This window comes from Rhinolophus sinicus, chromosome 8 (genome assembly GCF_057876585.1).
Source record: "Rhinolophus sinicus isolate RSI-liver-muscle chromosome 8, RSI-T2T, whole genome shotgun sequence".
Classification (NCBI taxonomy): domain Eukaryota; kingdom Metazoa; phylum Chordata; class Mammalia; order Chiroptera; family Rhinolophidae; genus Rhinolophus; species Rhinolophus sinicus.
Window position 1 is genome coordinate 42589072 of NC_142508.1, and position 12427 is coordinate 42601498.

Here is a 12427-nt window from a genome sequence, read left to right on the forward strand (position 1 = left end):
ATGGATCAAGGACCTGTGTGACCAACATCCCTACACCCATCACCTGCTTCAGGTCTTTTATTTGTAGGGAAATGAAACATTCCAGAGAGAGCTGTCGCTTCTTTGTAAATCCCCCCAGTCAGCCTTCCCATCTATTTTTTAAAATACTTTTACTTTATTTGCAACCTATCATTTTTAACTAAGTTTTCCCAACAACACCACGGAGTAGGCAGAACTCCTCATTGTTGTCGTCCTGCAGAGGGGGAAACTGGGGCCCAGGGAGGTTAAGAGGCTCGCCAGAGTCACCCAGCAATTCGGTAGCAGAGTCTGTCCTTGATCCCCTGTTTGACAGGAGAACTGAACCACCGCCCCCAGCTCCAGGGAAAGGGCCCTCGGCGCAAGAAGCCGGGGTCTCCTACTGGGAGTTGCAGGCCGGGAGGGAATGTGCAGAGTTCCAGCAGGCAGAGGCGCCACGTGGGGCAGCAGATTGGAACCTTGACGGGGATTGACAACCCAGTGTGGAGGGGCCTCCTGAAGGGAGGTGGAAGGGAATCTGCAGGAAGAGGCTGGACGGCAGGGAGGGAGAGAGGGGTCTGCGCAGCCATTACTGAGCCCCATCCTGGTCCTCCGTCCTGCATCCCGCCCACCTGCCCACCCCACCAGGCCGTGACCCGCCCCACGCTGCCCGAACCGCACCTCTCGCACCCGCAGCCCCCCAAATGCTTGGAGCCACCATCCCACCCCGAGGAGCCCAGTGACCTGGAGGAGCTGGAGCAGTTCGCCCGCACCTTCAAGCAACGCCGCATCAAGCTGGGCTTCACGCAGGTCTGGGGCCGAGGGGCTGAACAGGCGGTGGGCGTGGGGGCGTGGTCAGATGGTGGGCGGAACGGGGCGGGGACATAGCCATCTGGTAGGAGGGACGAGGGGCGTGGTAAATAGTGGGCGGGGCGAGCCCAGTACCTGACGGCCCCACTCTGACCGCCTCCCTCTTTCCCGCCCCACTGGCCCAGGGTGACGTGGGCCTGGCCATGGGCAAGCTCTACGGCAACGACTTCAGCCAGACAACCATCTCCCGCTTCGAGGCCCTCAACCTGAGCTTCAAGAACATGTGCAAACTCAAGCCCCTCCTGGAGAAGTGGCTCAATGACGCAGGTGGGACTGGGCTGGGACTCTCAGGTGCGGCAGGTGGTGGGCCGTGGGAGGCGCCCTCTCATGTCTTTGTCTCCCCCTGGGCACAGAGACTATGTCTGTGGACTCCAGCCTGCCCAGCCCCAACCAGCTGAGCAGCCCCAGCCTGGGTTTCGATGGGCTCCCCGGCCGGAGACGCAAGAAGAGGACCAGCATCGAGACAAACGTCCGCTTCGCCTTAGAGAAGAGTTTTCTAGCGGTGAGACCCCCTCCCCCAGTCCTGGGCGGCCCTGAGGAGGGGCCGGAGTGGGGTCCGGCTAACGAACCCTCTGCATGCAGAACCAGAAGCCTACCTCAGAGGAGATCCTGCTGATCGCAGAGCAGCTGCACATGGAGAAGGAAGTGATCCGCGTCTGGTTCTGCAACCGGCGCCAGAAGGAGAAACGCATCAACCCCTGCAGCGCGGCCCCCATGCTGCCCAGCCCGGGGAAGCCAGCCAGCTATAGCCCTCATCTGGTACCAGAGACCCTCTGGGGGAGGGGGACACAAAGTTCAGCCACCTCCTCCCCTTGCCCCTGTGCAGGCACCTTGTGCAAAGTACAATTTACCTGGTTGTCCACAGTGCCTAGAACAGAGGCAGGGAGAGTCACCCTTGGGGACAGGCTGTCACATAGATGGAGCACTGTCACACAGGGACACATAGTTTCCAGGGAACTGTGGTCTTACGTGGGGGATACAAGTACCACACACACACCAACATAGTCAAACAGTTATCACAGGACATAGTCACACAGGGATAGATACCAGGTAGGGGATGTAGGCACCCCCCCACACACACAGGTTCACAACCACACAGACACATGCAGGGACATCACTACACCCCTGGGTGTGCACACACAGACCCGCTTGGACTCAGACACACAGCGACATCCCTTTGTTCCATCTGTGTGGAAAGGGATGTGATGCTACAGAGAGGAGCAAGGGGCCCAGAGGACTACCCCTTCCACCCGTCACCAAGATGTGGATGTAGGAGGGACTGTCTGAGCTGAGTCATAAAGGACAAGAGAGTGGGCGCACAAGACCTACAAGCCAAAGCGTGTCGAGCCCTATTTGAGGAATTCCAGTACAATTTAATGTGGTTGGAGTCAGAATGTGTATGAATGAGTGTGGGGGGTGGTCAGAAATCCAAGTTACATGCTGAGAAGCTTGAACTTGGGCAGTGATGAGCTGAGGAGGAGTTTTGAGCTGGGGAGGGACAGGGTCAAATTTAGAGTGAGGCTTCTGGGGCTGATGGAAGGATGAGACTGGAGGCAGGGAGGCCAAGAAGGAGGCTGGTGGATGGTCCCAGAAAATCAAGCCGTATGACATCCCAACAGTCTGATGCAGAGGCACCACTTATCATACCCACCCCCTACACACATTTCAGACCTGGATAGTGTCAGAGGAGAGGGGAGCCCCTCCAATGGGAGTTCCTGCTTCCTGCTCAGGGTCACCAAGGGTGCATGTGAAGAAAGATATTGTGGGAAGCTCCTGATGCAATTAGAAACAGCGTTGTACCCAGAGCCCCCGTTTCCCATCCTGGGGGCAGAGGAGTGGTGGCATCCCCATAGGGAGCATCACAGGGGCTTCTGGGAGACAGTGGCCTAACCATACCTTTTCTCCTCTCTTCCCAGGTCACACCCCAGGGGGGTGCCGGGACCTTGCCGATGTCCCAAGCTTCCAGCAGTCTGAGCACAACAGGTCAGGGAGGCAGGAGATGGTGGGGGGTTGGGGTGGAGAATGCAGTTCAGGCCTGAGCCCGAGGGTCTCAAGTGACTCAGGGCATTCGTGGGTCTCAAGGCTGAGCCTGGGGATGAGGGGGCAGGGAAGAGCGAGGGAGAGGGCAGCCTCACCCCTTCCAGTCAGAGCCACCGGCTTTCATCTCCACGATTTCCTATGAGTAAAGCATGGGGTTGCTGAACCGCGATGTACTTGGATTCTGTTCCTGGCATTTATAAACTATGTAAACTTCAGAGGTGACTTACCTCTCTGGGAACTGTGGGCCTCAGTTTTTATAAAATTACTGTGAATGTATAATACATTCGGAAGCTATATACATGCATATATACTTACAAGTGTGTCACACAGACACACACACACTTTTGTACAAAGCCCTCCTTTCCCCCTTCTTGGGACAGGGCGTGTTTAACACCATAGATAAGAATAATACAAAGCAAATACCATAGTGCCTCTTCCCAGGTTGGGAAGTAATAAGTGGAGGTTTATAAAGTCCTAAGGGTGAGCCTGGCACTATTCTAAATGCTTTATAGAGAATTTAATCTTCACATCCATTTTATGAGGTAGGTTTTATTATTATCCCCATTTTCCAGATGAGGCTAGAGAGGTGAAGTTACTTCCCCAAGGCCACAGCTGGGACGTGACAGAGCCAGGAATTGCTGCCCTAGCTGAGCTCAGGTTTCTCAACTTGCCAATTCCTGAGCGGAAAGCCCCGCGTGCACAGCCGCATCCCCCTGCCTGGCCCCTAGAGGGAGCCATAGGGCTTTGTCTTCTGGGCGCCCTGCGTTCCTGTCTGTATAAAAGGAGCCCAGGGGTGAGGTTCAGGGTAGGGTACGTGGGGTGCTAGCACATGCCGGGCACAGGGCACAGGCTCAGTGGGTGAAAGCTGCTCTTATTGCTACTACTGTGATTGCTGTCACCGTGACAGAGGCACAAAGAAATGGTCCTGGGAAGAGAGGGCGGGAGTCCAAGTCAGATCTGACAGGAGACGCTGTAAGTCTGGGCGGGGAGGAAGCAGGAGTGGACCTCAGGTTCCTGGGTGGAGGACAAATGGAAGCTGAAATCTCCCTCTCTCTATGTTTCTCTGGCAGTTACTACCTTATCCTCAGCTGTGGGGACTCTCCACCCCAGCCGGACAGCCGGAGGGGGTGGGGGCGGGGGCGGGGCCGCGCCCCCCCTCAATTCCATCCCCTCTGTCACTCCCCCACCCCCCGCCACCACCAACAGCACAAATCCCAGCCCTCAAGGCAGCCACTCGGCTATCGGCTTGTCGGGCCTGAACCCCAGCGCGGGGTAAGTGGGCAGCTGCTGGTGGGGAGGCTGCGGGGAGAAGCAGGGTCGCTGCTGCTTCCAGGGTGGGGAGCTGAGCCCCAGTTCTGCCGGCGGGTGCCCGCCCCTGCTAATGCCTCTGCTTTGCCTCTTGCAGAAGCACAATGGTGGGGTTGAGCTCCGGGCTGAGTCCAGCCCTCATGAGCAACAACCCTTTGGCCACTATCCAAGGTGCGTGCTGCCTCATGCCACTCCCATCGTCAACAGCCTTGCCCCCTGGGGCCACGAGACCCCCCCATTGGTGCTCCAGCCATGCCATCCTGCCCCTGCTCACTGCATCGCTCTCCTCTTCATACCCATCTCACCTTTGGGGAAGGTGTGAGGGCTGCTGATGGGGGTCAGTGGGGCCAATGGGAAGACAGGGGACATTGCAGGCAGGATGCTAGAAGGCACCCCCAGCCCGGCCTCTCTCTCTCCCCCCTGCCAGCCCTGGCCTCTGGTGGAACCCTGCCCCTTACCAGCCTTGACAGCAGCGGGAACCTGGTGCTGGGGGCAGCCGGCGCAGCCCCAGGGAGCCCTGGCCTGGTGACCTCGCCGCTCTTCTTGAACCACGCTGGGCTGCCCCTGCTCAGCGCCCCACCCGGCGTGGGCCTGGTTTCAGCAGCCGCTGCGGCTGTGGCAGCCTCCATCTCTAGCAAGTCTCCTGGCCTCTCTTCATCCTCTTCCTCCTCCTCCTCGTCGTCGTCCTCCTCCTCCACTTGCAGCGAGGCAGCAGCACAGACCCCTGGAGGCCCAGGGGGGCCGGAGGCAGGGTCCAAGCCTGAGTGAGGGCCTGCCATGCCTCCCCTCCTACTCCTCTGACCCCTACCTCGGTCCCGGCCAGTGGTGGGGGCGCAGAGGGTCCTTGGAGCAAGAGCGACAAGGGAGGAAAGACCAAAAAAACCAACCAACCAAAAAAAGGAAGGAAGGAAGGAAGGAAGGAAGGAAGGAAGGAAGGAAGGAAGGAAGGAAGGAAGGAAGAAAACCAAAAATAATCGCAACAGAAACCAGCTGCCCCAAAGGAACCAGATGTGAAAAACAAAAAACCAAAAACAAACAAAAAATCCCCCATAAAACCAAACAAACCAAAAACCAGTTGCAAGCCAGACCTCACCCTCACTGCTACGACACCAAATAAGAACCCCCAGCCAGGGGCCGAGAAGCCTCACAGGGCGGACCTCACCAAGCCCCTGGCTGTGGGGCCAAACCCCAACCTTGCTTCCTCCAGTGGGGGCCAGAGAAGGAAAAAGAGAATGTGCCAGCCTCCTAGCCCCAGCCCCCAGCGAAGACAGGACACAGCCTGGGGCAGAGGGGTAGGCTTTGAACGACCTGCCAAATGTTCTTTTCCAGAAGCTGAAAGGGCCTAAACAACTTTACACCAAATATTCAGTAGCTTCATCCAAAGGATGTACAGAATTTTTAGCGTTGAGCTCAACAGAATGTGTCCCTACCATGCATCCCCCTCGCCCCTGGCCCCTAGCTCTCCCCACTGAGGCAGGGGGGGTTCTCGCTTTAACCTCCTCCCTGCCCTCTCCCCCCAGCCAGGGGAAGGCCTGGGACGACTTTCCACCCCTGTACCTCCCCCTTTTCCCTTTAAAGGATGGGCTAGGCCATTTTTTGCCAAGTTGTAGCTGTCATACTTACCCCCTCAGCCCATGACCCTCCTCTACTCTGGGATCTCCCCCTTCCCCAGACCATGGGAAGGTAGAAGTTCCAGGCAAGAGGACGTTCAAGCTGTCTTTTTTTTTTCACCCTTGTCTGTCAGTTCCCTGAAAAAAAAATTCATATTCCAGTGCCTATCCGTGGGAATCCTTCACGTTCTTTGACATTGACCAGAAACCAAAAAGAAAAATCACCTCACACCCCCATGCCCCTCTGATACTGGCAGAAGCCTCTTCCTCTCCCCCCCACACATGCATACCCGCACGCACCCCAGCGGTGGGGTTCCTCGCGATGGCGTGTCCATCAGGGTCCATGTGGCAGGGACAGTGCCATGACCTGTGGTCCCCATCCAAGAGGGCACTGTGGTGGCCACCACGCCCACAAAACCATCCTCAAGTCTTGGCTGGACCCTGTGTTTAAATGCTCAGCCCTGGACACATCTCGACGACGGACAGAGGAGAGCTGGCGCTGGGAGCCACTTTGCCCTCCTGCTACTGTGGAGGCCAACAAAGTTTTGAACCAAAAACAAAAACAAAAAACCAAACAAACAATAAATTAAAACTAGGAAAAAAAAGAATTTATATATATATATATATATTTAAGGGAAAGAAGATGAGGACTCTTCAAGAATAAGAAGGAGCCGCGAGGTGGAGCCAAGCCCTGCCCCCGTGGTTCAGGCCCTTGGTCCCCAAGGCTGATGGAAGGATGGATGCTTCTTTCTCTTCACAAATACCTCATGGACGTCGTCTTCGGGAAAGCTGGAGGGGGGTGGCTGGGGCAGGGCCTGTCCCTCAGCCAGGGCGGATAAAAGCTGGTGGGCAGGGCTGAGAGAGGGTGTCAGGGACCAGGGTGAAGAGCCCCACACACCCTACTCCCCCCCAATCAACTGAAAAAGCTTTAAAAAACAAAACAAAACAAACAGGAAAAAGGAATAAGAAGGCAAAAAGAACGGACAAAAGAAAACTAACAAACTTTCGGGTGGTTTGATTCCTCCTTTGATTTCTTTTTCTATTCTCTTACGTCTGTCCTCTCTCCTGTTTTCTTTTTGCTTGCCTCTCCCTCCCTCTTCCTTCGTTCTTCTCGCCTCTATCAATCTCGTTCTTTCTGTGTCTCTCCTCAAACCAAAGTGTTGCTGTGAAGGACGCGAGCCATGGAAATCAGAGTGGCCCCCCCATCCCCGCCCCTCACTGGGCAGAGCAGAGGGAGGGGAGAACCCGGGATTAGGGCAGTGTTGCTGGACACTCCCAGGAGAGGCAGACAGAGCCTTGGACGCCACCTTGGGCCCCGAGGCCTCAGCATTCTCTTTTTCTCTTGTCTCCCTTCTCCCACCCGGGAAATGAAACTGTTGGGCTGGGCCACGGAGGCAGCAGAGACTCGGCTGTTGCGGGGGTCTGGGGTGCCTTGTCTGGGCAGCGGTGGAGTGGCTGCCCCTCCTACCCTGGCACTCATGATGGGGCCTGGTGTGCCATCGAACCGTCCTTGCCGGAATGTAAGCGTCTCCGCTGAACCGACTCCCTGCCCTCACCCTACCTCTGAGTGTCCATTTTTATTTCCTGAAGAGAAGAGACTGTTGAGAGGACCTGGGCTCCGGCCCAAGGGTGGAGAGGGGGCTAAGGGCTCCTGAACAGACAGGAAGGACATTTGAGCAGAGCAAAGTGAAAGGAATTACAACCAAAAACCCCTCCGAGAAGACAGGCAGCATGGAAGGCATGGTGGAGATGACTCAAAAACTATGATTCTAGACCAAAAAAAAAAAAAAAAAAAAAAAGGAAAAAAGAAAAAAAAATCCAGGACTCACCACCACCCACTTCATCCTACTTCCTCCCCATCTAGTCCTGCCATCTGAGACGTCTCCCCCACCCCAGTGTGGGGGGGAGTGGGGCAGAGAGCAGAGGAGGAAGCAGGGGGCAGGGATGGGGCTGATGCCCTGACACTGGTGGAGGGACCCCCATGCAGCCGGGGGTGGTGGGGACCCGCCCCATCCAACCCCCATAACTAGGAAAAGAAAAACAAGAATAAAAGAAAATTCCTGGGAGGGGGAAAAAATAACCAAATCCCAAGCTTTAACTACAGCTGTGAAACCAAATATTGGGAAGGGGGTAGGAGGGAGGGAGGGGCAAGTGTGCCCCAGGTCTCCCCCCTGGGCCCCCTCCCCTGAGGACTCGAGATAAGGCACCAAATACCTCATAGAACTTTAATGTTAAAAAAAGGAAACCAAATATCGTTGGCTGGGGGCCAGCCAGGGCAAGGGGTTGGGGGGCAGGAGGGAGCCAGGGTTGGGAAGGTGATGGGGGAATTCATGCCCCCCATCCCCCTCTTGCCCTTTCCACTCCAGTCCCCCATCTCGACTCCGGGAAACAAAACTATCTCATCGTTTTTATTTTGTGGTCTGTACAGAGCCTGTGTCCGTGTGTCTGTGTGTGAGCGAGAGAGGTGAGGGGGGTTTGGGGAACGTTATGTGGGGTTGGGAGGGAGACTCCAGGCCAGGCTCTGGGCTAGGTGAGATTTCCGAGGTGGGGGGCCTGGGCTAGAAAGAGAGGAAGATGACTGAATTGGAGAAATGGGGAGCCCTCTGAATTTCTCCCTAACCGTGACCTCCTACTTGAGGGAGGGACAGAGACTGGGTCCACCCTAATGGTGGGCCTTTTAATTGTGCCAAAAACAAAAAACACACAAAAAATGCCAGTAACTAAAACACTTCTCTGTTCTCTTCTGGGAGGGAGGGGCTGGGGTGTAAGTGGGGGCGGGTGGAGATGAGGCACCCAGGCGCCTGTATGAGATGGGGCTGAAATCAGGAGGGGGAAGGATGACTTTCCCACACATCTCTTCCCTGGGGAGGGCCAAGGGAGGTTCTCCAAGCCTTGTACCCTGAGAAGATAGGGGAAGGGACTAGCCACGTAGGGGGTGGCCTGACCCGACTCGATTTCCTCACCCAAATCCCGGGGTGCCTCTCTCCCTTTAGCCCAGGGCAGAGAGAACTGAGTGAGAGAGAGAGTGAGACAAACTGAGCAAGATTGAGACACGCGGGTCCCCACTGGCCTCTGAGTGGGAAAGGCAAGTGCGAGAGATAAAGGCCTCCAAGAGAAAAAAGAAACAAACCAAAGATTTAACCATTAAAAAAAAAACCCACAGACAACTCCGCTACCTTTTTATACGTTGGAAAAAAAAGTGAAAAAAATTAAAAAATAAAAATTAAAAAAAAATACACAAAAACTCCAAGCCGCAGTTCCTAAGTGCGGTTTGAACTTTGACCTCAGCAGTCTCCAAAGCAAGATGACGATGACAAAGGCGAAACAAAAAAGAAAAAATAATGTATATTTTTAAGTATTTGTCCTTGAGATGTTAGCTCCTTGTTAAACACAAAAAGGAGAGAAAAATCCAGAGAGAAGTGTTGCTGGGATGGAGACAACTATTTACTATGTCTGTGACCCCTCCCCTCTGCCCTCTCCTTTCCTCTTTCCCTGCTGCCCCTCCCCCAGCCTGTCCTCCAATCCCAGGGGCTCAGTATTTATTTATTTATATAATTGCAGGGTGACTGGGGGCCTCTCGACAAATTGTAGAGAGGGCCTTTGGATTATGGTGGGGTGCGGGAGGGGCAAGGAGTCTGGGGAAAAGTAGGGGCTTGATCTTTGATCAACTCTCAACTGGCTCCTTCCTGGCTTCTCCTCCCACTGCGCCACCATCACCTCCCAAAGGCAAGGCTGCCCTAGAGCGAGGTGACCACCCCACCAGGTAAAGATCTGATTGGCTCAGCCCTTGGGGTGGGTGTCTCTCACCTACTCATTTGAATGACCAGGTTGGAATGGTGATGGGAGGTGGTGGCAAGGGAGACCAAGAAGTAGCATCCAAAATTCAGTGGGCCCTGGAGGAGACCTGCCTTTCCTCCATTCTCACCGCGTTAGCCCCCCTTTCAGTTGTCTGACCCCTGTGTTGGTAGCCCCTCCCTTCCCATCCTGTACCCCCTTCCTGTCTCTTCTCGTGGTAGCGGGTTAGCGTTTCAGTGTTCTTAACTCCAATCTGCTTGTTCATTGTACAATGTGCTTCTTTTAAGGCCCCATTTTTGTAACTTGAGTGTGTCATTCATCTGAACAACATCAAAAAATAAAAAATTAAAACCTGTACAGAGAGAAATACTGCCTGCTCTCCTTGGTCTCCTTGCTGTCCTGGGAAAGGGGGGTGGGGAATAGGAATATGGGGTGGCTTCTGTGTGTGCTGGGGAGGGGAGGCCTTACTGTTCAGTGAATGTATGTTCAGAAGTGAGGCCTGAGCAGTTGTTTTTTTTGCCAATCAGAAAACCAAGTCTCAGAACTTAGGATGAATTTAAATTCCTACATTCAAATCTCCGTTCTGCCAGTTTATAGATATGTGACCTTCATGTGAACTGCAGTGTCCTTATCTGTGACACAGGGACAGTACCTGCCCTGGGGTTGGAAGAATGTGATGTAAGTGCTTAAGACAGATCTCCACACACTCTTCTATACATGAGAACCCCAAGAAAGCTAGGAAAGCGATGGAGTACTTCCAAGGACTAACAAGACCCTTTAAAAACCGAATTGATTTTGAAGTTGTCTGGTGATACAAGGTATACAGTCCCTTCTTTTTCAGAGCGACATTACTCTCATTCACTCAAATTTCTGTGCCCACACTAAGCCATTTGGCAGGAACAGCAGCTTCACAGGCCAGGCCATGGGCTGACCCCCCAAATCCTCACCACTGAAAATCAGAAATGGTATCACAGCTGGGTTTTCTCACTGCCATCATGTCTCCTTGTCACTTTTCCATCCTCTGATGTATGCCTGGCACTCAGGAGTTGGGATTCTGCAAATTAAATGGTGAGGGAGAGGGAAGAGAAAAGGGAGTGGGAGGGTTTGGATCATTTAGAAAGGTACCAGGTGTTAATACTGCATCTTTTTGGCAAGACTGAAAGACCCGTCAGTGGGATGGCGAAATGGGATGTTGGGATGGAGGTCCAGAATACTGCAGGTCATTTAGTCCAGCCCCTGCCTACAGGGCGGTGCAGTCAGAACCCCACAGACCCACAAGTTCCTTGTCACTCAGGCCATCCCGTGACAAGCACAGATGGCACACCGGAGCGCACTCAGGAGCGCAATTAGGCACCTATCTGTAACCTGTGGATGTGCCACCTGCTCCACATGCCCTCCCCTGTACAGTCATACTTGGGCCACCTCTTGTCGAAAACACGTTGGGCACTAGAGGTCCCGTTCTGTCCCGACAGTTCTGCTTACGCAGCTCCCGTATCCAACTATAAACTGGCAACACCTTAGACACCTCTCCTTAGACGTGTCTGCAAGCAAGTCAGCTGCATTAGAACTGGTGTTGGAAACGCAGATTCCTGGGTCTCACCCACACATGCTTGCTGGATCCAAACCTCTGGGGGACTTGCCTGACACCTAGTGAAGTTCAAGAAACTTTGTCTTTCCAACTCAAACCCCAGCATCTAATAAGTGCTTGATTAGTGCCATCATTTTTTAGGACAAGTGGTTCAACTGAGGACCGTGGACATTTCAGCAGGGTGATGGTGAACAGTGAGTCTTGTTCATCAACATGCTTACACACAAACTTTTCTTAGGGTGGGAGTCTAAAGTTTTCTTTAGAGGCTCTAGAAAGGAACCACAATGGAGGAAAGGTGGTCACCCCATTGTCACAGAGCCATTCTCTGCTGAAAGCATCTTTATCTTGGGGTCAACCAGCATCCTGGTTTTTTTTTCTCCATTCCCATCCTTTTTCTTGATTCAGCCTCATTTTTATCTGGTTTTGTGAGCATAAATCCTCCAGTTGTCCCAAGCACTGATAGGACTTCCAGGACAGCTCTTCTGGAAGGGAGGCCATCTGAGGATGCATCTTTACCTGGTGATGAAGGGGGTCTGGCATACTGGGCTAACTTGGTTTGAGTCCTTTCTGCAGGGTATAAGGTCCCCGAAAGGCACAAAAGGTGGTGCCTAGGATTGATACGCTCGTATCAGTCGGATGAAAACTGCTTAATAGATACCTGCTCTTCATTAGGAGCTATATAGATACCAAAGGCGTGAGTACTTTCTCTTTTTTAAAAATGACTAAAGCAAGCATAATGTAGCAAAATCTCTTAATGGAGTTAGGTGAGCTAACTCCTGAGTTTCTAACCTGGCTCCACCACCTGTGTGGCCTGTCTCTCCCCTCTCTAAGCCCTCCTTGTCTCACCCGAGCCACAGGCTAACCCAGTCTGTCTCAGCGCTCCACTGCCCAGAGGGTGGCAGCCCTATTGAAGGGAGTCCAGAGCAGAGGAGGCTGCGTGGGTGGTTCTCAGGCGTTTCCCCTGGAATCAGTACAAGCAGCGTCCCTTTTACCTCATTTATTAGTGTTCCAAACAATTCTCTCCAACAAAAAGACTGGAGTAATCTTGTGGGGGGTGAGGGTAGAAGCTGGGGAGGGGGAGTTTTTCTTGGGGTGTGGCTCTTATAAAGAAGACTACCATAGCAACTGAGTATTCCTACCCGTCTCACACTCACCATCTCCCTTCCCCCCTGCCCTCCCCCAAGTATGAAGAAGGCAGCAGAGTGTAGAGGAAGGCACACGG

The 12427-nt window shown here is 53.8% G+C and overlaps 1 protein-coding gene across 15 annotated transcripts in view; it reads left to right on the forward strand.

Moving 5' to 3' along the window:
- The window catches only part of POU2F2 (POU class 2 homeobox 2), a 70859-nt gene extending 65575 nt beyond the window's left edge, over positions 1-5284 (forward strand). For 6 of the 15 annotated variants that reach the window (XM_074314251.2, XM_074314248.2, XM_074314253.2 and 3 more), the window contains 8 exons: positions 643-804; positions 990-1131; positions 1218-1366; positions 1447-1623; positions 2781-2847; positions 3975-4176; positions 4310-4383; positions 4640-5284. In XM_074314251.2, the coding sequence (XP_074170352.1) occupies positions 643-804; positions 990-1131; positions 1218-1366; positions 1447-1623; positions 2781-2847; positions 3975-4176; positions 4310-4383; positions 4640-4980 (1314 nt within the window). In that variant the 3' untranslated portion in view covers positions 4981-5284. The remainder of the gene's footprint in view (positions 1-642; positions 805-989; positions 1132-1217; positions 1367-1446; positions 1624-2780; positions 2848-3974; positions 4177-4309; positions 4384-4639) is intronic. The other 9 variants (XM_074314249.2, XM_074314254.2, XM_074314256.2 and 6 more) reach the window with 6 other exon arrangements.
- The last annotated feature ends 7143 nt before the right edge of the window (positions 5285-12427 follow it).